At 47.7% G+C, this 26710-nt stretch overlaps 1 protein-coding gene across 3 annotated transcripts in view; it reads right to left on the minus strand.

Moving 5' to 3' along the window:
• The window catches only part of yeats2 (YEATS domain containing 2), a 77973-nt gene that overhangs the window by 14292 nt on the left and 36971 nt on the right, over positions 1–26710 (minus strand). For 2 of the 3 annotated variants that reach the window (XM_031806732.1, XM_020462711.2), the window contains 6 exons: positions 9847–9965; positions 8595–8744; positions 2664–2849; positions 1721–2162; positions 1401–1535; positions 576–731 (listed from right to left, as the gene is read on the minus strand). In XM_031806732.1, coding sequence (XP_031662592.1) covers positions 576–731; positions 1401–1535; positions 1721–2162; positions 2664–2849; positions 8595–8744; positions 9847–9965 — 1188 coding nt within the window. The remainder of the gene's footprint in view (positions 1–575; positions 732–1400; positions 1536–1720; positions 2163–2663; positions 2850–8594; positions 8745–9846; positions 9966–26710) is intronic. The other variant, XM_031806733.1, reaches the window with a different exon arrangement.

Below are 26710 nucleotides of genomic sequence, written 5' to 3' on the forward strand. Positions count from 1 at the left end.
ATGTTGTCATCTTAGGTCTCTATTTATGTAGTGTTGTCTCTCTTGTCGTGACGTGTGTTTTGTCCTATATTTATCATTTTATTTATTATTAACCCCAGCCCCCGTCCACGCAGGAGGCCTTCTGGTAGTCTGTCATTGTAAATAAGAATTTGTTCTTAACTGACTTGTTAAATAAAAGTGAAATCAAATAAAAATAAAAGTGCCTGAGACGACTCGCCAGCATGCACATTTTTTCACTTGAGAAATACTACACTAAACATCCTAGTCAATTGCAAAATTGCGTTACTAAGATCTCCTCGACAAAAACGTCAAAATTCATGACAGATTTCTTGAGTCATCTTAGATTAATTCTGAGTGTATGCTGGCTACGGCGTCTCAAAATGGACAAACAGAAGTATTGCCACTTTTTTCTCGTTTTTCAAGCGAAGGTCTTTTACGGGAGTATGCGAGAAAACTTGTTCGGCTCGCCTAGCCGAAACATTAAGGGAGGGCCACCCACAGAGAGGAATGAAGGAGGGACAGGAGGATGTTGAAGGAGAGGCAAGAGAGAGGGAGGCGAATGGTGCTCCTCTCACCTTGGGCCAGGGGCAGGGTGAGGGAGGGGGAAGGCGAGGCCTGGGCAGCAGCAGCAGGACTGGGGGAGAATCCAGCTGCAGCCACTCCTGCTCCAGGGGAGGGAGTGGAACTACTACTGGGAGCTGGCCCTTTAGACACATAGCTGGACTGGACTACTACACACACGCACACGCACACACACACACACACACACACACACACACACACACACACACACACACACACACACACACACACACACACACGAGGGGACAACAAGAACAAACTCACACATTAATACTGATTGTATAATGAATAAAACAGTGACTTTAGCTGTGAAGGTGACTGCTTTTCTGGCTCTCATGACTTCGCACCAAAACCTCTATATTCACACATGTAGGCCTGGAGCTCAGCTGATGGCTAGACCTTTTCCTCAGTACACAGTGTGTGAGCCAGTTCATTCAAAGCCCAGGTGCACTGTGTGTGTGTGTGTCTGTGTGCGAGGAGTTTTAATATCGCAACACACCTGCCCCCCCAGCCCACCGAAGTGCATATCTCCGTCTCCCAGGCCCTGCCCACATCATGTACTTTGTCTGGATCTGGGGAATAAGTAGAATCGCACAGCACACAGACTTCTGCTCTCTAGTCCTCAGCGGGTGCTGTGAAAGTCTGTCTACCTGGTTTTCTATTGATTTCAATAGATGTCAGATACTCTGTAGAAGAGTCATATGCTGCTTGGGCCTTTGTGTCACTGTCTGAAAAATACATGTCAGGAAAAACGCTGGATTGTCTGATGGATTGATTACTATATTATGGAATAATTTACCATGGATGGACTGACTTACCTCTGTTGACGGGCATGTGTATGGTCTGTACACCTCCTGTGCCCGTGCCCACCCCCAGTTGTTTGGGCTGGTTGGCAGGGACGGTCAGCACCGTCTGCTGGGAGCTGGACCCGCCAGAGTGGATCTTCAGCATACCTGGACAAGACCAGAGCACAGGAGACAACTCTTAGCCTGGATGGGGCATTTGGCCACTTAAAGTATCTATTTATTTTAAATCTATGCTTTGTTTTTACACAGGTGATCCTACTGAGAAAAAAGACCTGTCCCAAAATAGCAGCAATCCACTCTCTCAAACAACATAAGAGAAATTCTCTTCCTACCTGATAGGGTAGCAGCAGTCTTTCCTCCCCCTGCCACCATCCCACTGAACAGCGATGCCGCACTGACCAATGACGTGCTGGCGCTCTTGGGCACACCCACTACCATAGAACCCGCCCCTTTGGCCATGCTGATGACGTGCATGTTGGTAATGCTCTTAGCAACGGTAACAACGGTGCCAGAGGTAGTGGGACCCTTTGCCAAGGTGACAGTTGGCGCCGTGGCGCCCTTCTGCATGGTTACCAAACCGGCGGCGCTCTTTGCCATGGTAACGGAGGTTGCCGTGGATTTCTTTGCCATGGTAATGGCAGCCGTGGTGTTCCTTGCCATGGTCACGGCGTTAGCGGCGCTGGCGTTCTTTGCGGCGTTGATGACTGCTGCCTGGTTGGCTGCCACCAGGACAGCGTGGGATACAGGTTTGGCCTGAACGGACACCTCCGCTACCTTGAACCATACAACCACAAACAGCTGGCATTCGTGAAGATGTAGTTACACAGACACAAACAGACAGATTCACACAGTTTTATTGCCCGAAATATCACCACATGGTTTCAGTCTGTGTATGAAATAAATACACTGAGAAAAACAACTTTTTTAGAGAGAAAGAATGATACAAACTATGGGTAATACACCTTTCTAGTTTCATAACTCTTTCATAATATGTTAGGGTCCACAGCCCTGTGCTCCCCTTCAATGATAAATCCCATTCATTGAAATGAAGAGGCGGACTGATAAAGCTAGGCCATTGGGTTTAGGGAGTTCTAGCTGAAAAAATGGAACACATTTCTCTCTGGCAAGACGCTAAGATTCTAATGAACAGTTCTGGAAGAGCGGAGTTTCAAAATGGGGATCAGGAAGAGAAGCTTCTTGGTTCCATAAAGGACCAGATAATCTTGTTCTAATACAGGGTCTATTCAGAGGTAACCCCAAACTCCTCCCACTCACCGGTTGACTGGCAGTTGCCGTGGCAGCGGCGGTGGAGACAGCGCTGGGGGTGGAGCTAGTGGCTGTGATGACTCCGCCCGTCATCCTAAGCATGGTCGTGGCCGGCTTGGACAGGTGGGCCGCTGTCGCCGTGCTTACCGTCTTCACTGAGCCATCAGACAGCTTCACCTGGGACCCGCCCAGCGCCTGTCAATCAACATACAGTCCACACAAATAAATTAGATATAAGAATCAAGAATCAATAAAGTTATAACTTACAGGAAATGCCCTGTATAGCATATAGGAAAAGGTGAAGGACAATATTATCAATGCTTATGCAGAAAATAGACAATGCCTAATTAGAGGCGGCAGGGTAGCCTAGTGGTTAGATCGTTGGACGCCCGAGCTGACAAGGTACAAATCTGTCGTTCTGCCCCTGAACAGGTAGTTAACCCACTGTTCCTAAGCCGTCATTGAAAATAAGAATTTGTTCTTAACTGACTTGCCTGGTTAAATAAAGGTAAAATAAAATAAAATAAAAAAGAGACAATCGTTCAATAGTAAATTCCACAAGTATTCCTGCTCTACATTGAGAGAGATCTATGTCATCTACACCGTGTTTCTCTGATGTTTCTGACTGACCCACATGAGGCAGATATGTCCTCCAACGAACTGCACTTAGTGTGACCAAACACACCCGACACAAAGCTCTAGCATGCACTCAAAACCTTTTGTAATAGAATCCAGAGAATTTAGAGCATTGAGCCCCAGTATTATGACGCCACATGATGTGAATACCCAGGCAGGCAGGCCAAGGGAACAGAGGGAGGAGCTCAGGACAGGAGGGTCATTTGGGAGAGAGGTGAAAATGGCTATTGTGGTTATGTAAGCTGAAAGAGAGTGAACGGTAACAGTGTCAGACTCTTCTCCTCTAGCTAACAGCAGCACGGATTGGCGCGAGCACAAACACACTGTCCTAGACTGATAGTCTCACACACACACTAATACAGCTGTCTCTCACCCAATACTGTCGGTAGATATGCTTCTTAGTACATAGTTGAACAAGCCATTACACTGTTGACATCATGACATTTCATTATTATCACAAACCCTGAGGCTGCGGTCAATCGATGGCAGCGGCATATATTCTTCAACGAGATCACATTCTTATTAAAGAGATCCAGACAGGTTCATTTAGCAAACTTTCTGAATGGACATATAGGCCTACAGAGAGAATCAGCCAACTCACACACACACACACTGCCGGTAAAAGCAACCCCAATCAAATACATCAGTGTATGTCAGACATAAGAGCAGATCTTACTTCTTTCCTTAAAACATATGGAAAAAAACAGGGCCTAACTTGAGGCTTTCCAAAAGTAGGAGATAATGAATTGACTAGGAAAGTATGAAGGGGACAGCTATGCTATAGTATGAAAATGAAATTGACAATCATTAAAATAGAAACAAATGGGGGGGAGAGGATGATCAAATACTAAGATAATAAATAAAGACTTTGTTGACTGATAAAATGAATGACAAGCCCAGCTGGGCACTTTCCTACATTTGACATTCGCGAGAAGCCGGTATTTCTATGCATTCTCAGGGGCGCGTGCTCCGTCAACAGCAGACACATGGTCATTGCTCACATGGAGAGCATAAATTATGGTATGAAATGAACCCAAACTTGTTTCTCACAAGCGTTAACAAGTTGTGAACACTGTTTCCGCTCCGAGAATGAGAATGGTAAATTGCTGTAATTAATACATGCATTAACAGAAATGCAACCAAATGAAAGGGATTAGCGGTAAAATGCCTGTTTTACAAACGGTAGACCACCACACGGTCATTCATAATAGTGCATTGCGGGCCGATACTGTATAGCCAAGGCTACTATTCTACTTTGCGGGGATAGGAGGGCGGCAATTTGTGTTGGTCCCGCCTAAGGCGCATTGTCTACTTGATACAATATTAGCGCATTATAGGCCTCAGAGCCAGAACAACCTTGTCGACTGCTGTTGAATAATTAATGAAGTCAGACACATCCAAGCTTTTTTTTTTATTTAAAGAACGCCGATGTACTTATTTACCAGCAAGCAAATGTGCATTGGTTTATATTTACATTTTAAAAAGTCCACACATCAAAGATTTGATTACCGAAGTGCCGTAGCCTATAGCGCTCTACCCCCCCGCACATCTAGCAGATTAGCTGCTGGAGCATCAAAGGAAAGTTGGAAAGAGGAGATGGAGTACGTTTAGTAGACGGATGAAGTTAGCAAAACAAGCTCTTATAATCATTAGTAAACACTCCTGTTATTAGGTCAAGTTTATCTACATGAACCTACAATCAATGGAGGCCTATTAAAACGGTGTTGATGGTTGTTTTATTTTCACTGTCTTCATCCATAACCGTCAGTTAGAGGGTTATTCAATCACTGTCACAGCCCTCACGGTTGGCCTCTGAAAAGGCACTAGCAATTACTAGCTCAGTTTAGTAGTATTTGCACCTGCTGTTTTGAATTAGGACTAATCCATAAAAGGAGAAAGAGAAGTTAAACTATATATCCATGGAGGACATAACTACTGTCTGACTCCATACTAAATAGCTTAATCAATTCATACCACGGCAATGATAAAATATACTGGCAGAGGAGAGGATGAGAGAATGTTTGCAATTAAACGGAGGGAGACACAGAAAGAGAGACAGAGAGAGAAATAATTAGCCAAAGTTAAAGCTCAGACGTCTGCCAAAGGCATAATTATTAGCACTAATCATATAGTCAGGGCAAACAAAAAATCAGACAACACACACACACACACACACACATAGGAAAACACACAAGAACTCCCTTGTGAAATGCCTTTTTAAAGCCCACTCAATGAGTCCCATTTATTTTTAGGATACCTACTGGAGAAACACACATTTAATTACACGGTATAGTGTTCTATATCTATGCAAATTATGGCTTAAATCACTGCCTTTATATCCTCTTGAAGCTACTAGATTAAATGACCATTACTATGATGGTATAATAATGCCTTTAGTGCACCAATGTTGTGCTACAGTGTGTTTGTGCCTGTGTGAGGATAGACGGATATAGAAAAGTTGGCTGGCTATAGATTTATCCCCCAGAACATGCATGGTGTGACCTAGATACAACAAGGCAGTGTGTATCTGTGTGTGTACTGTGTACCCACTGCAACTCACAAAAAGTTGCCAGAGTCTGCCGTTATTTCATGCTTCAAATGCAGTCTGGGCGAGTACCTTATATCATAGCTAACCATAAAATGCAAAAAAAAATCCGTCGCCCCTCTCAATGATGACATATACAGTGCCTTCAGAAAGAATTCACACCACTGACTTATTCCACACTTTGTTGTGTTACAGCCTGAATTCAAAATGGATTCCATTGAGATTTGTTTTGTCACTGACATACACACAATACCATATAAGTGTTGTGTTTTTAGACATTTTTTTTTACAAACGAATAGCTGAGGCAATAAGTATTGAGGCAATACGTATTTAACTTGTTATTTTCCCCCTCATCAATCTACACACCATACCCCATAATGACAAAGAGTAAAACTGAAATGTCACATTTAACTAAGTATTCAGACCCTTTACTCAGTACTTTGTTGAAGCACCTTCGGCAGGGATTAATTGTCTTGGTTATGACAAGTTTCTGGGGAGTTTCTCCCATTCCTCTCAGCAGATCCTCTCAAGCTCTGTCAGGCTGGGCCACTCAAGGACAATCAGAGACTTGTTTAGAGACACTCATGCGTTGTCTTGGCTGTGTGTTTAGGCTCGTTGTTCTGTTGGAAGGTGAACCGTCGCCCCAGTCTGAGGTCCTGAGCGCTCTGGAGCAGATTTTCATCAAGGATCTCTCTGTACTTCGCTCTGTTCATCTTTCTCTTGATCCTGACTAGTCTCCCAGTCCCTGCTGCTGAAAAACATCCCCAAAACATGATGCTACCATCACCATGCTTCACAGTAGGGATGGTGCCAGGTTTCCTCTAGACGTGACGCTTGGCATTCATGACAAAGAGTTCAACCTTTTACCAGACCAGAGAATCTTGTTTCTCATGGTCTGAGAGTCCTTAGGTGCCTTTTGGCAAACTCCCAAGCGGGCTGTCATGTGCTTTTTACTGAGGAGTGGCTTCCCTCTGGCCACTCCACCATAAAGGCCTGATTGGTGGAGAGCTGCATCTGGAAGGGTCTCCACAGAGGAACTCTGGAGCTCTGTCAGAGTGACCATCGGGTTCTTGGTTACCTCCCTGACTAAGGCACTTCTCCCCCGATTGCTCAGTTTTGCCGGGCGGCCAGCTCTAGGAAGAGTCTTGGTGGTTTCAAACTTCTTCCATTGAAGAATGATGGAGGGGACCTAGTGGACCTTCAACGCTGCCAACATACTTTATGGTACTTCTCCCCAGATCTGTGCCTCAACAAAATCCTGTCTCGGAGCTCTAAGGACAATCTTTTCGACCTCATGGCTTGGTTTTTGCTCTGACGTGCGCTGTCAACTGTGGGACCTTATATAGACAGGTGTGTGCCTTTCCAAATCATGTCCAATCAATTGAATTTACCACAGGTGGACTACAACAGAGTTGAAAAATAAATTAGCAAAGAATCAGGGAATGCCAAGAGTGTGCAAAGCTGTCATCAAGGCAAAGGGTGGCTACTTTGAAGAATCTCAAATATAAAATATATTTGGATTTGTTTAACACTTTTTTGGGTTACTACATGATTCCATGTGTGTTATTTCATCGTTTTGATGTCTTCACTACTATTCTACAATGTAGAAAATAGTAAAAATAAAGAAAAGCCCTTGAATGAATAGGTGTGTCCAAACTATTGACTGGTACTGTACATGTTTGAGAGAGAGTCTCACCTTTCCACAGAGGGGTCAGTGTGTAGCTCAAACGCTACAGACAGAAATTGGCAGATCGCCTGTACCGACTTCAGAGTCCCAAAACGCTTGTGGGGGTCATAGAACAAAACGGAGAACCCTATTGTGTTCGTGAGAGTAGTTTGGAGGCCAAACCATTCGGACGCTACAGACAACTTTGTGAGAAGACCAATTTTTGAGATGTCTCATGGTCTGACAAACACCGCTCTAGCTCTGTCATCTTTCACCGCAGATCCGGGAAGTGCGACATAGGCAGACGCGCTGGACTGAGACGCTTAAAAAAAGGATATCTCTAGCTTAATTCTATGGGGATTCGTGTATTATGCTAATTATATTTCCGCGGGGGCTCGGACATCGATCTCCAGAAATGAGCCCATTAAGATGAAAGGCAATATCTTTAGGCCCTGTACATGGTTGGTATCAGGCAGGTGTGCTATTTTAGCAATTAGCATCATCACCTGTCTGATGCAGCATGGTGGCTACTTGGCTGAAGCATGGGGTTGCTCCTCTGCATTGTTTACCACAAAGGGCTAATCGTTAGCTAGATCACAGACTCTAAATATCATTGTTGCTTGTTTATTGTCCTAAAAAAATATATACTGGCAAGTTTATGCTTTCGATTGGCCGACGCGCTACCCGCAGTAATCTTTTATATTGTCATGCCAGACACAGAGATTGTAAAAACGATGCCAATTGCGCAAACATTTCAGTTGATAAAGAAATCTAACAGCACTTAAAAGTGGGATACCTACTGCTCTTTTCAATAATTGTGATCAAAACTGTTGTCTTTTCCCCGAGACTGAATTTAGGATTTTTTTTTGCGCAGTGACTGGCCTTATTAGAACACATGTGTCTCTGCACAGCAATCAGCAGTGTGAGGGGTTGAGCACTCTTTACAGCTGACAGTTGATATTCAGCTCATAAATAAACAACATAGCTCATTAACAGCATCTTCCCAGAAGTAACTATGGCTATAGTGTAAGTAACTATGGCTATGGTGGACAGGCTATACCTCTCCACCATTTTGTGTCTAGACAGTACTGACCTGAGCCAGGATGGCAGCCTTCTGACCCGCTGTGACCCGGATGGCCTGCTGGCTGACGGTCGCAGGGGACGACACTACGTGACCTGTGGAACTGGCCGCGCCCTGTTTCCCCACGCCCTGCGACGCTGGCTGGCCAACCAGAAACGTGCCCTGGAAAAGATCAATCAGAAACAGCTTGGTCGATACGACACTAAAAGATAATATCAACAGCAATGGGTTTTACAATACCATCTGAGAGTTTTTGTTAGAGCTTTTCTTGAAGAGTTTAGAAGAATGGAGGGGGTTGGTAACATGTATTTGTTGTTTATTAATTGGTTTATTCAACAGTTTGGTAATAAGGGTTGGTGGGATGAATGGGTGGCACATTGTGGTTGATAAATTTGAACATCCTCTTTGGCACATTTAGGCAGCAGTTAGGGAGGAAGATAACAGGGGCGGGCGATTTCTTTAGTTAGGCTGTTTAAGGATGGAGGAGGGGTGTGTGCGTTTGTGTACACAAACACTCACAAATGTGTGCATGAGTATGTGTGTGGTTGGTCACATGAATTTGCTGCCACCGACCAGTGGAACAGTGGAAAGGAAGAGGATGTCTAAATGTGTCCGTACTCTCTGCAGGCACACTGATGGCAAAGGTTGGACTGACGTGAGAGTGAGAACAGCGAGCGGTGACATGAAATGATCTCTGCCCCAGATTTAGGTTTTCAGGTGGGAGGAAGAGAGGACGCACATACTTCATTAGGAGTTGTTGGAGACGATATTGTTCTAGAGTTAAGAGCTGGATCAATGGCTCGATAATGAATGAATCTACTTCAGGGATATAGGAAGCAGCAGGCTCGATCACTACTGAAATGCTAAAGATAGGCTTTACTAAAGTAAATTACCCACAGAGAATGTACTTTATAAAGGGAAAAGTCTTCAAATAATCATTACCGGAATACTAAAAGACAGACTTTACAAAATGAAAATCCCAGCCTTCATGAAGACAAAACAGCAAAAATGTATTCTTTACCAAGAAAAAAACCTGCTAGCAAGTAGTCTTTAAAATGAACAGGTGTGATGGATTTGAGAGACTGAAGAGAGTACTTTTATTCTACTCTGAGCACGACATGAGACTCTCCACAAGAATAAGACATGAAAGACAGCAGCTTGTTTCACTCGAAGATTAATCGAAGAGGATACAAGAGTGAACAGAGAGAGATTGAGAAGATGTGATTATCAGTGTGTGTGTGTGTGTGCGCGCCTGTATGTGTACCTGTGGGGTCTGTTTGAGGATGTATGATGTGTAGGAGAGGTTAGAGGGCAGGCTGCTGGATGAGGAGGTGGGGGTCTGGGAGCCAGAGCCTGTAGAGGTGCTGCCCTGGGACTGCTGACCTGCACACACATACACACAGAGAGAGACATGGTTCAGCATAATACAACATAAAAAGGGTTTAGCTGGTGGGCACGGACGGCCCGGCTATAGAGAACATTTCCTGTAATTCTACACATTTTGCCATGCAGCTGAGAGAAAATTAAGCTAATTCCCTGCAATTCCATGCATTTTGCCATGGCTAATGCTTTATACTGCTAAATTCCTTGTTTTGGTTATTGTCAAATCTCCCTGGATGTCTAGCTTTTATTTTGGTTAGTTCTCAAAGATTAATAAAAAATGTATAGGTCCATTATCTTTTCAACATACTTTATATCTTATTTCTCAGCGGGAATTGCGTATCCTCACTTCTGAATCCCCACAATGTGTATCAAAGTAGTGTAGTGGAGGTATACGCCGTATCAATTATTAAGGCTGATGGAACAGATCTGAATGTTTGGCTTAAAATTATGATAAACTATCATCTTTTCACATTTTAAGAGCAGCAATGTGCACACAGCGGTAGGCCTACGGACGAATGCTCCAAAATACTATTTGCTCACTGCAAATGAGTGCGGCCACATGGACAGAGATGGAAATATAGAGAGACATGCTTCAGCATAATACGCCTAGAGCAGGGCTCTCCAACCCTGTTCCTGGACACAGAGAGACATGAGTCAGCATAATACACCTAGAGCAGGGCTCTCCAACCCTGTTCCTGGACACAGAGAGAAATGCTTCAGCATAATACACCTGGACACAGAGAGACATGCTTCAGCATAATACACCTAGAGCAGGGCTCTCCAACCCTGTTCCTGGACACAGAGAGACATGCTTCAGCATAATACACCTAGAGCAGGGCTCTCCAACCCTGTTCCTGGACACAGAGAGACATGCTTCAGCATAATACACCTAGAGCAGGGCTCTCCAACCCTGTTCCTGGACACAGAGACATGCTTCAGCATAATACACCTAGAGCAGGGCTCTCCAACCCTGTTCCTGGACACAGAGAGACATGCTTCAGCATAATACACCTAGAGCAGGGCTCTCCAACCCTGTTCCTGGACACAGAGAGACATGCTTCAGCATAATACACCTAGAGCAGGGCTCTCCAACCCTGTTCCTGGACACAGAGAGACATGCTTCAGCATGATACACCTAGAGCAGGGCTCTCCAACACTGTTCCTGAACACAGAGAGAAATGCTTCAGCATAATACGCCTAGAGCAGGGCTATCCAACCCTGGTCCTAGACACAGAGAGACATGCTTCAGCATAATACACCTAGAGCAGGGCTCTCCAACCCTTTTCCTGGACACAGAGAGACATGCTTCAGCATGATACACCTAGAGCAGGGCTCTCCAACCCTGTTCCTGGACACAGAGAGACATGCTTCAGCATAATACACCTAGAGCAGGGCTCTCCAACCCTGTTCGTGGAAACAGAGAGACATGCTTCAGCATAATACACCTGGACACAGAGAGACATGCTTCAGCATAATACACCTGGAAACAGAGAGACATGATTCAGCATAATACACCTAGAGCAGGGCTCTCCAACCCTGTTCCTGGACACAGAGAGACATGCTTCAGCATGATACACCTAGAGCAGGGCTCTCCAACCCTGTTCCTGGACACAGAGAGAAATGCTTCAGCATAATACGCCTAGAGCAGGGCTCTCCAACCCTGTTCCTGGACACAGAGAGACATGCTTCAGCATAATACACCTAGAGCAGGGCTCTCCAACCCTGTTCCTGGACACAGAGAGACATGCTTCAGCATAATACACCTAGAGCAGGGCTCTCCAACCCTGTTCCTGGACACAGAGAGACATGCTTCAGCATAATACACCTAGAGCAGGGCTCTCCAACCCTGTTCCTGGACACAGAGAGACATACTTCAGCATAATACACCTAGAGCAGGGCTCTCCAACCCTGTTCCTGGACACAGAGAGACATGCTTCAGCATAATACACCTGGACACAGAGAGACATGCTTCAGCATAATACACCTGGACACAGAGAGACATGCTTCAGCATAATACACCTAGAGCAGGGCTCTCCAACCCTGTTCCTGGACACAGAGAGACATGCTTCAGCATAATACACCTGGACACAGAGAGACATGCTTCAGCATAATACACCTGGGCACAGAGAGACATGATTCAGCATAATACACCTAGAGCAGGGCTCTCCAACCCTGTTCCTGGACACAGAGAGACATGCTTCAGCATGATACACCTAGAGCAGGGCTCTCCAACCCTGTTCCTGGACACAGAGAGAAATGCTTCAGCATAATACGCCTAGAGCAGGGCTCTCCAACCCTGTTCCTGGACACAGAGAGACATGCTTCAGCATAATACACCTAGAGCAGGGCTCTCCAACCCTGTTCCTGGACACAGAGAGACATGCTTCAGCATAATACACCTAGAGCAGGGCTCTCCAACCCTGTTCCTGGACACAGAGAGACATGCTTCAGCATAATACACCTAGAGCAGGGCTCTCCAACCCTGTTCCTGGACACAGAGAGACATGCTTCAGCATAATACACCTGGACACAGAGAGACATGCTTCAGCATAATACACCTGGAAACAGAGAGACATGATTCAGCATAATACACCTAGAGCAGGGCTCTCCAACCCTGTTCCTGGACACAGAGAGACATGCTTCAGCATGATACACCTAGAGCAGGGCTCTCCAACCCTGTTCCTGGACACAGAGAGAAATGCTTCAGCATAATACGCCTAGAGCAGGGCTCTCCAACCCTGGTCCTAGACACAGAGAGACATGCTTCAGCATAATACACCTGGACACAGAGAGACATGCTTCAGCATGATACACCTAGAGCAGGGCTCTCCAACCCTGTTCCTGGACACAGAGACATGCTTCAGCATAATACACCTGGACACAGAGAGACATGCTTCAGCATAATACGCCTAGAGCAGGGCTCTCCAACCCTGTTCCTGGACACAGAGAGAAATGCTTCAGCATAATACATCTAGAGCAGGGCTCTCCAACCCTGTTCCTGGACACAGAGACATGCTTCAGCATAATACACCTGGACACAGAGACATGCTTCAGCATAATACACCTAGAGCAGGGCTCTCCAACCCTGTTCCTGGACACAGAGAGAGATGCTTCAGCATAATACACCTAGAGCAGGGCTCTCCAACCCTGTTCCTGGACACAGAGAGACATGCTTCAGCATAATACACCTGGACACAGAGAGACATGCTTCAGCATAATACACCTGGACACAGAGAGACATGCTTCAGCATAATACACCTGGACACAGAGAGACATGATTCAGCATAATACACCTAGAGCAGGGCTCTCCAACCCTGTTCCTGGACACAGAGACATGCTTCAGCATAATACACCTAGAGCAGGGCTCTCCAACCCTGTTCCTGGACACAGAGAGACATGCTTCAGCATAATACACCTAGAGCAGGGCTCTCCAACCCTGTTCCTGGACACAGAGAGACATGCTTCAGCATAATACACCTAGAGCAGGGCTCTCCAACCCTGTTCCTGGACACAGAGAGACATGCTTCAGCATGATACACCTAGAGCAGGGCTCTCCAACACTGTTCCTGGACACAGAGAGAAATGCTTCAGCATAATACGCCTAGAGCAGGGCTCTCCAACCCTGGTCCTAGACACAGAGAGACATGCTTCAGCATAATACACCTAGAGCAGGGCTCTCCAACCCTTTTCCTGGACACAGAGAGACATGCTTCAGCATGATACACCTAGAGCAGGGCTCTCCAACCCTGTTCCTGGACACAGAGATACATGCTTCAGCATAATACACCTAGAGCAGGGCTCTCCAACCCTGTTCGTGGAAACAGAGAGACATGCTTCAGCATAATACACCTGGACACAGAGAGACATGCTTCAGCATAATACACCTGGAAACAGAGAGACATGATTCAGCATAATACACCTAGAGCAGGGCTCTCCAACCCTGTTCCTGGACACAGAGAGACATGCTTCAGCATGATACACCTAGAGCAGGGCTCTCCAACCCTGTTCCTGGACACAGAGAGAAATGCTTCAGCATAATACGCCTAGAGCAGGGCTCTCCAACCCTGTTCCTGGACACAGAGAGACATGCTTCAGCATAATACACCTAGAGCAGGGCTCTCCAACCCTGTTCCTGGACACAGAGAGACATGCTTCAGCATAATACACCTAGAGCAGGGCTCTCCAACCCTGTTCCTGGACACAGAGAGACATGCTTCAGCATAATACACCTAGAGCAGGGCTCTCCAACCCTGTTCCTGGACACAGAGAGACATACTTCAGCATAATACACCTAGAGCAGGGCTCTCCAACCCTGTTCCTGGACACAGAGAGACATGCTTCAGCATAATACACCTGGACACAGAGAGACATGCTTCAGCATAATACACCTGGACACAGAGAGACATGCTTCAGCATAATACACCTAGAGCAGGGCTCTCCAACCCTGTTCCTGGACACAGAGAGACATGCTTCAGCATAATACACCTGGACACAGAGAGACATGCTTCAGCATAATACACCTGGGCACAGAGAGACATGATTCAGCATAATACACCTAGAGCAGGGCTCTCCAACCCTGTTCCTGGACACAGAGAGACATGCTTCAGCATGATACACCTAGAGCAGGGCTCTCCAACCCTGTTCCTGGACACAGAGAGAAATGCTTCAGCATAATACGCCTAGAGCAGGGCTCTCCAACCCTGTTCCTGGACACAGAGAGACATGCTTCAGCATAATACACCTAGAGCAGGGCTCTCCAACCCTGTTCCTGGACACAGAGAGACATGCTTCAGCATAATACACCTAGAGCAGGGCTCTCCAACCCTGTTCCTGGACACAGAGAGACATGCTTCAGCATAATACACCTAGAGCAGGGCTCTCCAACCCTGTTCCTGGACACAGAGAGACATGCTTCAGCATAATACACCTGGACACAGAGAGACATGCTTCAGCATAATACACCTGGAAACAGAGAGACATGATTCAGCATAATACACCTAGAGCAGGGCTCTCCAACCCTGTTCCTGGACACAGAGAGACATGCTTCAGCATGATACACCTAGAGCAGGGCTCTCCAACCCTGTTCCTGGACACAGAGAGAAATGCTTCAGCATAATACGCCTAGAGCAGGGCTCTCCAACCCTGGTCCTAGACACAGAGAGACATGCTTCAGCATAATACACCTGGACACAGAGAGACATGCTTCAGCATAATACACCTAGAGCAGGGCTCTCCAACCCTGTTCCTGGACACAGAGAGACATGCTTCAGCATAATACACCTGGACACAGAGAGACATGCTTCAGCATGATACACCTAGAGCAGGGCTCTCCAACCCTGTTCCTGGACACAGAGACATGCTTCAGCATAATACACCTGGACACAGAGAGACATGCTTCAGCATAATACGCCTAGAGCAGGGCTCTCCAACCCTGTTCCTGGACACAGAGAGAAATGCTTCAGCATAATACATCTAGAGCAGGGCTCTCCAACCCTGTTCCTGGACACAGAGACATGCTTCAGCATAATACACCTGGACACAGAGACATGCTTCAGCATAATACACCTAGAGCAGGGCTCTCCAACCCTGTTCCTGGACACAGAGAGACATGCTTCAGCATAATACACCTAGAGCAGGGCTCTCCAACCCTGTTCTGGACACAGAGAGACATGCTTCAGCATAATACACCTGGACACAGAGACATGCTTCAGCATAATACACCTAGAGCAGGGCTCTCCAACCCTGTTCCTGGACACAGAGAGACATACTTCAGCATAATACACCTAGAGCAGGGCTCTCCAACCCTGTTCCTGGACACAGAGAGACATGCTTCAGCATAATACACCTGGACACAGAGAGACATGCTTCAGCATAATACACCTGGACACAGAGAGACATGATTCAGCATAATACACCTAGAGCAGGGCTCTCCAACCCTGTTCCTGGACACAGAGAGACATGCTTCAGCATGATACACCTAGAGCAGGGCTCTCCAACCCTGTTCCTGGACACAGAGAGAAATGCTTCAGCATAATACGCCTAGAGCAGGGCTCTCCAACCCTGTTCCTGGACACAGAGAGAAATGCTTCAGCATAATACACCTAGAGCAGGGCTCTCCAACCCTGTTCCTGGACACAGAGAGACATGAGTCAACATAATACACCTAGAGCAGGGCTCTCCAACCCTGTTCCTGGACACAGAGAGACATGCTTCAGCATAATACACCTAGAGCAGGGCTCTCCAACCCTGTTCCTGGACACAGAGAGACATGCTTCAGCATAATACACCTAGAGCAGGGCTCTCCAACCCTGTTCCTGGACACAGAGAGACATGCTTCAGCATAATACACCTAGAGCAGGGCTCTCCAACCCTGTTCCTGGACACAGAGAGACATACTTCAGCATAATACACCTAGAGCAGGGCTCTCCAACCCTGTTCCTGGACAAAGAGAGACATGCTTCAGCATAATACACCTGGACACAGAGAGACATGCTTCAGCATAATACACCTGGACACAGAGAGACATGCTTCAGCATAATACACCTGGACACAGAGAGACATGATTCAGCATAATACACCTAGAGCAGGGCTCTCCAACCCTGTTCCTGGACACAGAGACATGCTTCAGCATAATACACCTGGACACAGAGAGACTTGCTTCAGCATAATACGCCTAGAGCAGGGCTCTCCAACCTTGTTCCTGGACACAGAGAGACATGCTTCAGCATAATACACCTAGAGCAGGGCTCTCCAACCCTGTTCCTGGACACAGAGAGACATACTTCAGCATAATACACCTAGAGCAGGGCTCTCCAACCCTGTTCCTGGACACAGAGAGACATGCTTCAGCATAATACACCTGGACACAGAGAGACATGCTTCAGCATAATACACCTGGACACAGAGAGACATGCTTCAGCATAATACACCTAGAGCAGGGCTCTCCAACCCTGTTCCTGGACACAGAGAGACATGCTTCAGCATAATACACCTGGACACAGAGAGACATGCTTCAGCATAATACACCTGGGCACAGAGAGACATGATTCAGCATAATACACCTAGAGCAGGGCTCTCCAACCCTGTTCCTGGACACAGAGAGACATGCTTCAGCATGATACACCTAGAGCAGGGCTCTCCAACCCTGTTCCTGGACACAGAGAGAAATGCTTCAGCATAATACGCCTAGAGCAGGGCTCTCCAACCCTGTTCCTGGACACAGAGAGACATGCTTCAGCATAATACACCTAGAGCAGGGCTCTCCAACCCTGTTCCTGGACACAGAGAGACATGCTTCAGCATAATACACCTAGAGCAGGGCTCTCCAACCCTGTTCCTGGACACAGAGAGACATGCTTCAGCATAATACACCTAGAGCAGGGCTCTCCAACCCTGTTCCTGGACACAGAGAGACATGCTTCAGCATAATACACCTGGACACAGAGAGACATGCTTCAGCATAATACACCTGGAAACAGAGAGACATGATTCAGCATAATACACCTAGAGCAGGGCTCTCCAACCCTGTTCCTGGACACAGAGAGACATGCTTCAGCATGATACACCTAGAGCAGGGCTCTCCAACCCTGTTCCTGGACACAGAGAGAAATGCTTCAGCATAATACGCCTAGAGCAGGGCTCTCCAACCCTGGTCCTAGACACAGAGAGACATGCTTCAGCATAATACACCTGGACACAGAGAGACATGCTTCAGCATAATACACCTAGAGCAGGGCTCTCCAACCCTGTTCCTGGACACAGAGAGACATGCTTCAGCATAATACACCTGGACACAGAGAGACATGCTTCAGCATGATACACCTAGAGCAGGGCTCTCCAACCCTGTTCCTGGACACAGAGACATGCTTCAGCATAATACACCTGGACACAGAGAGACATGCTTCAGCATAATACGCCTAGAGCAGGGCTCTCCAACCCTGTTCCTGGACACAGAGAGAAATGCTTCAGCATAATACATCTAGAGCAGGGCTCTCCAACCCTGTTCCTGGACACAGAGACATGCTTCAGCATAATACACCTGGACACAGAGACATGCTTCAGCATAATACACCTAGAGCAGGGCTCTCCAACCCTGTTCCTGGACACAGAGAGACATGCTTCAGCATAATACACCTAGAGCAGGGCTCTCCAACCCTGTTCTGGACACAGAGAGACATGCTTCAGCATAATACACCTGGACACAGAGACATGCTTCAGCATAATACACCTAGAGCAGGGCTCTCCAACCCTGTTCCTGGACACAGAGAGACATACTTCAGCATAATACACCTAGAGCAGGGCTCTCCAACCCTGTTCCTGGACACAGAGAGACATGCTTCAGCATAATACACCTGGACACAGAGAGACATGCTTCAGCATAATACACCTGGACACAGAGAGACATGATTCAGCATAATACACCTAGAGCAGGGCTCTCCAACCCTGTTCCTGGACACAGAGAGACATGCTTCAGCATGATACACCTAGAGCAGGGCTCTCCAACCCTGTTCCTGGACACAGAGAGAAATGCTTCAGCATAATACGCCTAGAGCAGGGCTCTCCAACCCTGTTCCTGGACACAGAGAGAAATGCTTCAGCATAATACACCTAGAGCAGGGCTCTCCAACCCTGTTCCTGGACACAGAGAGACATGAGTCAGCATAATACACCTAGAGCAGGGCTCTCCAACCCTGTTCCTGGACACAGAGAGACATGCTTCAGCATAATACACCTAGAGCAGGGCTCTCCAACCCTGTTCCTGGACACAGAGAGACATGCTTCAGCATAATGCACCTAGAGCAGGGCTCTCCAACCCTGTTCCTGGACACAGAGAGACATGCTTCAGCATAATACACCTAGAGCAGGGCTCTCCAACCCTGTTCCTGGACACAGAGAGACATGCTTCAGCATAATACACCTGGACACAGAGAGACATGCTTCAGCATAATACACCTGGACACAGAGAGACATGCTTCAGCATAATACACCTGGACACAGAGAGACATGATTCAGCATAATACACCTAGAGCAGGGCTCTCCAACCCTGTTCCTGGACACAGAGACATGCTTCAGCATAATACACCTGGACACAGAGAGACTTGCTTCAGCATAATACGCCTAGAGCAGGGCTCTCCAACCTTGTTCCTGGACACAGAGAGAAATGCTTCAGCATAATACACCTAGAGCAGGACTCTCCAACCCTGTTCCTGGACACAGAGAGACATGCTTCAGCATAATACACCTGGACACAGAGAGACATGTTTCTGCATGATACACCTAGAGCAGGGCTCTCCAACCCTGTTCCTGGACACAGAGAGAAATGCTTCAGCATAATACGCCTAGAGCAGGGCTCTCCAACCCTATTCCTGGACACAGAGAGACATGAGTCAGCATAATACACCTAGAGCAGGGCTCTCCAACCCTGTTCCTGGACACAGAGAGACATGCTTCAGCATAATACACCTAGAGCAGGGCTCTCCAACCCTGTTCCTGGACACAGAGAGACATGAGTCAGCATAATACACCTAGAGCAGGGCTCTCCAACCCTGTTCCTGGACACAGAGAGACATGCTTCAGCATAATACACCTAGAGCAGGGCTCTCCAACCCTGTTCCTGGACACAGAGAGAGATGCTTCAGCATAATACACCTAGAGCAGGGCTCTCCAACCCTGTTCCTGGACACAGAGAGACATGCTTCAGCATAATACACCTGGACACAGAGAGACATGCTTCAGCATAATACACCTGGACACAGAGAGACATGCTTCAGCATAATACACCTGGACACAGAGAGACATGATTCAGCATAATACACCTAGAGCAGGGCTCTCCAACCCTGTTCCTGGACACAGATACATGCTTCAGCATAATACACCTAGAGCAGGGCTCTCCAACCCTGTTCCTGGACACAGAGAGACATGCTTCAGCATAATACACCTAGAGCAGGGCTCTCCAACCCTGTTCCTGGACACAGAGAGACATGCTTCAGCATAATACACCTAGAGCAGGGCTCTCCAACCCTGTTCCTGGACACAGAGAGACATGCTTCAGCATAATACACCTAGAGCAGGACTCTCCAACCCTGTTCCTGGACACAGAGAGACATGCTTCAGCATAATACACCTAGAGCAGGGCTCTCCAACCCTGTTCCTGGACACAGAGAGACATGCTTCAGCATAATACACCTAGAGCAGGGCTCTCCAACCCTGTTCCTGGACACAGAGAGAGATGCTTCAGCATAATACACCTAGAGCAGGGCTCTCCAACCCTGTTCCTGGACACAGAGAGACATGCTTCAGCATAATACACCTGGACACAGAGAGACATGCTTCAGCATAATACACCTGGACACAGAGAGACATGATTCAGCATAATACACCTGGACACAGAGAACATGATTCAGCATAATACACCTAGAGCAGGGCTCTCCAACCCTGTTCCTGGACACAGAGACATGCTTCAGCATAATACACCTAGAGCAGGGCTCTCCAACCCTGTTCCTGGACACAGAGAGACATGCTTCAGCGTAATACACCTAGAGCAGGGCTCTCCAACCCTGCTCCTGGACACAGAGAGACATGCATCAGCATAATACACCTAGAGCAGGGCTCTCCAACCCTGTTCCTGGACACAGAGAGACATGCTTCAGCATGATACACCTAGAGCAGGGCTCTCCAACACTGTTCCTGGACACAGAGAGAAATGCTTCAGCATAATACGCCTAGAGCAGGGCTCTCCAACCCTGGTCCTAGACACAGAGAGACATGCTTCAGCATAATACACCTAGAGCAGGGCTCTCCAACCCTTTTCCTGGACACAGAGAGACATGCTTCAGCATAATATACCTGGACACAGAGAGACATGCTTCAGCATGATACACCTAGAGCAGGGCTCTCCAACCCTGTTCCTGGACACAGAGAGACATGCTTCAGCATAATACACCTAGAGCAGGGCTCTCCAACCCTGTTCCTGGACACAGAGAGAGATGCTTCAGCATAATACACCTAGAGCAGGGCTCTCCAACCCTGTTCCTGGACACAGAGAGACATGCTTCAGCATAATACACCTGGACACAGAGAGACATGCTTCAGCATAATACACCTGGACACAGAGAGACATGCTTCAGCATAATACACCTGGACACAGAGAGACATGCTTCAGCATAATACACCTGGACACAGAGAGACATGCTTCAGCATAATACACCTGGACACAGAGAGACATGATTCAGCATAATACACCTAGAGCAGGGCTCTCCAACCCTGTTCCTGGACACAGAGACATGCTTCAGCATAATACACCTGGACACAGAGAGACTTGCTTCAGCATAATACGCCTAGAGCAGGGCTCTCCAACCTTGTTCCTGGACACAGAGAGAAATGCTTCAGCATAATACACCTAGAGCAGGACTCTCCAACCCTGTTCCTGGACACAGAGAGACATGCTTCAGCATAATACACCTGGACACAGAGAGACATGTTTCTGCATGATACACCTAGAGCAGGGCTCTCCAACCCTGTTCCTGGACACAGAGAGAAATGCTTCAGCATAATACGCCTAGAGCAGGGCTCTCCAACCCTATTCCTGGACACAGAGAGACATGAGTCAGCATAATACACCTAGAGCAGGGCTCTCCAACCCTGTTCCTGGACACAGAGAGACATGCTTCAGCATAATACACCTAGAGCAGGGCTCTCCAACCCTGTTCCTGGACACAGAGAGACATGAGTCAGCATAATACACCTAGAGCAGGGCTCTCCAACCCTGTTCCTGGACACAGAGAGACATGCTTCAGCATAATACACCTAGAGCAGGGCTCTCCAACCCTGTTCCTGGACACAGAGAGAGATGCTTCAGCATAATACACCTAGAGCAGGGCTCTCCAACCCTGTTCCTGGACACAGAGAGACATGCTTCAGCATAATACACCTGGACACAGAGAGACATGCTTCAGCATAATACACCTGGACACAGAGAGACATGCTTCAGCATAATACACCTGGACACAGAGAGACATGATTCAGCATAATACACCTAGAGCAGGGCTCTCCAACCCTGTTCCTGGACACAGAGACATGCTTCAGCATAATACACCTAGAGCAGGGCTCTCCAACCCTGTTCCTGGACACAGAGAGACATGCTTCAGCATAATACACCTAGAGCAGGGCTCTCCAACCCTGTTCCTGGACACAGAGAGACATGCTTCAGCATAATACACCTAGAGCAGGGCTCTCCAACCCTGTTCCTGGACACAGAGAGACATGCTTCAGCATAATACACCTAGAGCAGGACTCTCCAACCCTGTTCCTGGACACAGAGAGACATGCTTCAGCATAATACACCTAGAGCAGGGCTCTCCAACCCTGTTCCTGGACACAGAGAGACATGCTTCAGCATAATACACCTAGAGCAGGGCTCTCCAACCCTGTTCCTGGACACAGAGAGAGATGCTTCAGCATAATACACCTAGAGCAGGGCTCTCCAACCCTGTTCCTGGACACAGAGAGACATGCTTCAGCATAATACACCTGGACACAGAGAGACATGCTTCAGCATAATACACCTGGACACAGAGAGACATGATTCAGCATAATACACCTGGACACAGAGAACATGATTCAGCATAATACACCTAGAGCAGGGCTCTCCAACCCTGTTCCTGGACACAGAGACATGCTTCAGCATAATACACCTAGAGCAGGGCTCTCCAACCCTGTTCCTGGACACAGAGAGACATGCTTCAGCATAATACACCTAGAGCAGGGCTCTCCAACCCTGTTCCTGGACACAGAGAGACATGCTTCAGCATAATACACCTAGAGCAGGGCTCTCCAACCCTGTTCCTGGACACAGAGAGACATGCTTCAGCATGATACACCTAGAGCAGGGCTCTCCAACACTGTTCCTGGACACAGAGAGAAATGCTTCAGCATAATACGCCTAGAGCAGGGCTCTCCAACCCTGGTCCTAGACACAGAGAGACATGCTTCAGCATAATACACCTAGAGCAGGGCTCTCCAACCCTTTTCCTGGACACAGAGAGACATGCTTCAGCATAATATACCTGGACACAGAGAGACATGCTTCAGCATGATACACCTAGAGCAGGGCTCTCCAACCCTGTTCCTGGACACAGAGAGACATGCTTCAGCATAATACACCTAGAGCAGGGCTCTCCAACCCTGTTCCTGGACACAGAGAGAGATGCTTCAGCATAATACACCTAGAGCAGGGCTCTCCAACCCTGTTCCTGGACACAGAGAGACATGCTTCAGCATAATACACCTGGACACAGAGAGACATGCTTCAGCATAATACACCTGGACACAGAGAGACATGCTTCAGCATAATACACCTGGACACAGAGAGACATGCTTCAGCATAATACACCTGGACACAGAGAGACATGCTTCAGCATAATACACCTGGACACAGAGAGACATGATTCAGCATAATACACCTAGAGCAGGGCTCTCCAACCCTGTTCCTGGACACAGAGACATGCTTCAGCATAATACACCTGGACACAGAGAGACTTGCTTCAGCATAATACGCCTAGAGCAGGGCTCTCCAACCTTGTTCCTGGACACAGAGAGAAATGCTTCAGCATAATACACCTAGAGCAGGACTCTCCAACCCTGTTCCTGGACACAGAGAGACATGCTTCAGCATAATACACCTGGACACAGAGAGACATGTTTCTGCATGATACACCTAGAGCAGGGCTCTCCAACCCTGTTCCTGGACACAGAGAGAAATGCTTCAGCATAATACGCCTAGAGCAGGGCTCTCCAACCCTATTCCTGGACACAGAGAGACATGAGTCAGCATAATACACCTAGAGCAGGGCTCTCCAACCCTGTTCCTGGACACAGAGAGACATGCTTCAGCATAATACACCTAGAGCAGGGCTCTCCAACCCTGTCCCTGGACACAGAGAGACATGAGTCAGCATAATACACCTAGAGCAGGGCTCTCCAACCCTGTTCCTGGACACAGAGAGACATGCTTCAGCATAATACACCTAGAGCAGGGCTCTCCAACCCTGTTCCTGGACACAGAGAGAGATGCTTCAGCATAATACACCTAGAGCAGGGCTCTCCAACCCTGTTCCTGGACACAGAGAGACATGCTTCAGCATAATACACCTGGACACAGAGAGACATGCTTCAGCATAATACACCTGGACACAGAGAGACATGCTTCAGCATAATACACCTGGACACAGAGAGACATGATTCAGCATAATACACCTAGAGCAGGGCTCTCCAACCCTGTTCCTGGACACAGAGACATGCTTCAGCATAATACACCTAGAGCAGGGCTCTCCAACCCTGTTCCTGGACACAGAGAGACATGCTTCAGCATAATACACCTAGAGCAGGGCTCTCCAACCCTGTTCCTGGACACAGAGAGACATGCTTCAGCATAATACACCTAGAGCAGGGCTCTCCAACCCTGTTCCTGGACACAGAGAGACATGCTTCAGCATAATACACCTAGAGCAGGACTCTCCAACCCTGTTCCTGGACACAGAGAGACATGCTTCAGCATAATACACCTAGAGCAGGGCTCTCCAACCCTGTTCCTGGACACAGAGAGACATGCTTCAGCATAATACACCTAGAGCAGGGCTCTCCAACCCTGTTCCTGGACACAGAGAGAGATGCTTCAGCATAATACACCTAGAGCAGGGCTCTCCAACCCTGTTCCTGGACACAGAGAGACATGCTTCAGCATAATACACCTGGACACAGAGAGACATGCTTCAGCATAATACACCTGGACACAGAGAGACATGATTCAGCATAATACACCTGGACACAGAGAACATGATTCAGCATAATACACCTAGAGCAGGGCTCTCCAACCCTGTTCCTGGACACAGAGACATGCTTCAGCATAATACACCTAGAGCAGGGCACTCCAACCCTGTTCCTGGACACAGAGAGACATGCTTCAGCATAATACACCTAGAGCAGGGCTCTCCAACCCTGTTCCTGGACACAGAGAGACATGCTTCAGCATAATACACCTAGAGCAGGGCTCTCCAACCCTGTTCCTGGACACAGAGAGACATGCTTCAGCATGATACACCTAGAGCAGGGCTCTCCAACACTGTTCCTGGACACAGAGAGAAATGCTTCAGCATAATACGCCTAGAGCAGGGCTCTCCAACCCTGGTCCTAGACACAGAGAGACATGCTTCAGCATAATACACCTAGAGCAGGGCTCTCCAACCCTTTTCCTGGACACAGAGAGACATGCTTCAGCATAATATACCTGGACACAGAGAGACATGCTTCAGCATGATACACCTAGAGCAGGGCTCTCCAACCCTGTTCCTGGACACAGAGAGACATGCTTCAGCATAATACACCTAGAGCAGGGCTCTCCAACCCTGTTCCTGGACACAGAGAGAGATGCTTCAGCATAATACACCTAGAGCAGGGCTCTCCAACCCTGTTCCTGGACACAGAGAGACATGCTTCAGCATAATACACCTGGACACAGAGAGACATGCTTCAGCATAATACACCTGGACACAGAGAGACATGCTTCAGCATAATACACCTGGACACAGAGAGACATGATTCAGCATAATACACCTAGAGCAGGGCTCTCCAACCCTGTTCCTGGACACAGAGACATGCTTCAGCATAATACACCTAGAGCAGGGCTCTCCAACCCTGTTCCTGGACACAGAGAGACATGCTTCAGCATAATACACCTAGAGCAGGGCTCTCCAACCCTGTTCCTGGACACAGAGAGACATGCTTCAGCATAATACACCTAGAGCAGGGCTCTCCAACCCTGTTCCTGGACACAGAGAGACATGCTTCAGCATAATACACCTAGAGCAGGACTCTCCAACCCTGTTCCTGGACACAGAGAGACATGCTTCAGCATAATACACCTAGAGCAGGGCTCTCCAACCCTGTTCCTGGACACAGAGAGACATGCTTCAGCATAATACACCTAGAGCAGGGCTCTCCAACCCTGTTCCTGGACACAGAGAGAGATGCTTCAGCATAATACACCTAGAGCAGGTCTCTCCAACCCTGTTCCTGGACACAGAGAGACATGCTTCAGCATAATACACCTGGACACAGAGAGACATGCTTCAGCATAATACACCTGGACACAGAGAGACATGCTTCAGCATAATACACCTGGACACAGAGACCATGATTCAGCATAATACACCTAGAGCAGGGCTCTCCAACCCTGTTCCTGGACACAGAGACATGCTTCAGCATAATACACCTAGAGCAGGGCTCTCCAACCCTGTTCCTGGACACAGAGAGACATGCTTCAGCATAATACACCTAGAGCAGGGCTCTCCAACCCTGTTCCTGGACACAGAGAGACATGCTTCAGCATAATACACCTAGAGCAGGGCTCTCCAACCCTGTTCCTGGACACAGAGAGACATGCTTCAGCATGATACACCTAGAGCAGGGCTCTCCAACACTGTTCCTGGACACAGAGAGAAATGCTTCAGCATAATACGCCTAGAGCAGGGCTCTCCAACCCTGGTCCTAGACACAGAGAGACATGCTTCAGCATAATACACCTAGAGCAGGGCTCTCCAACCCTTTTCCTGGACACAGAGAGACATGCTTCAGCATAATATACCTGGACACAGAGAGACATGCTTCAGCATGATACACCTAGAGCAGGGCTCTCCATCCCTGTTCCTGGACACAGAGAGACATGCTTCAGCATAATACACCTAGAGCAG

The sequence above is a fragment of the Oncorhynchus kisutch genome, linkage group LG27 (assembly GCF_002021735.2).
Source record: "Oncorhynchus kisutch isolate 150728-3 linkage group LG27, Okis_V2, whole genome shotgun sequence".
NCBI lineage: Eukaryota > Metazoa > Chordata > Actinopteri > Salmoniformes > Salmonidae > Oncorhynchus > Oncorhynchus kisutch.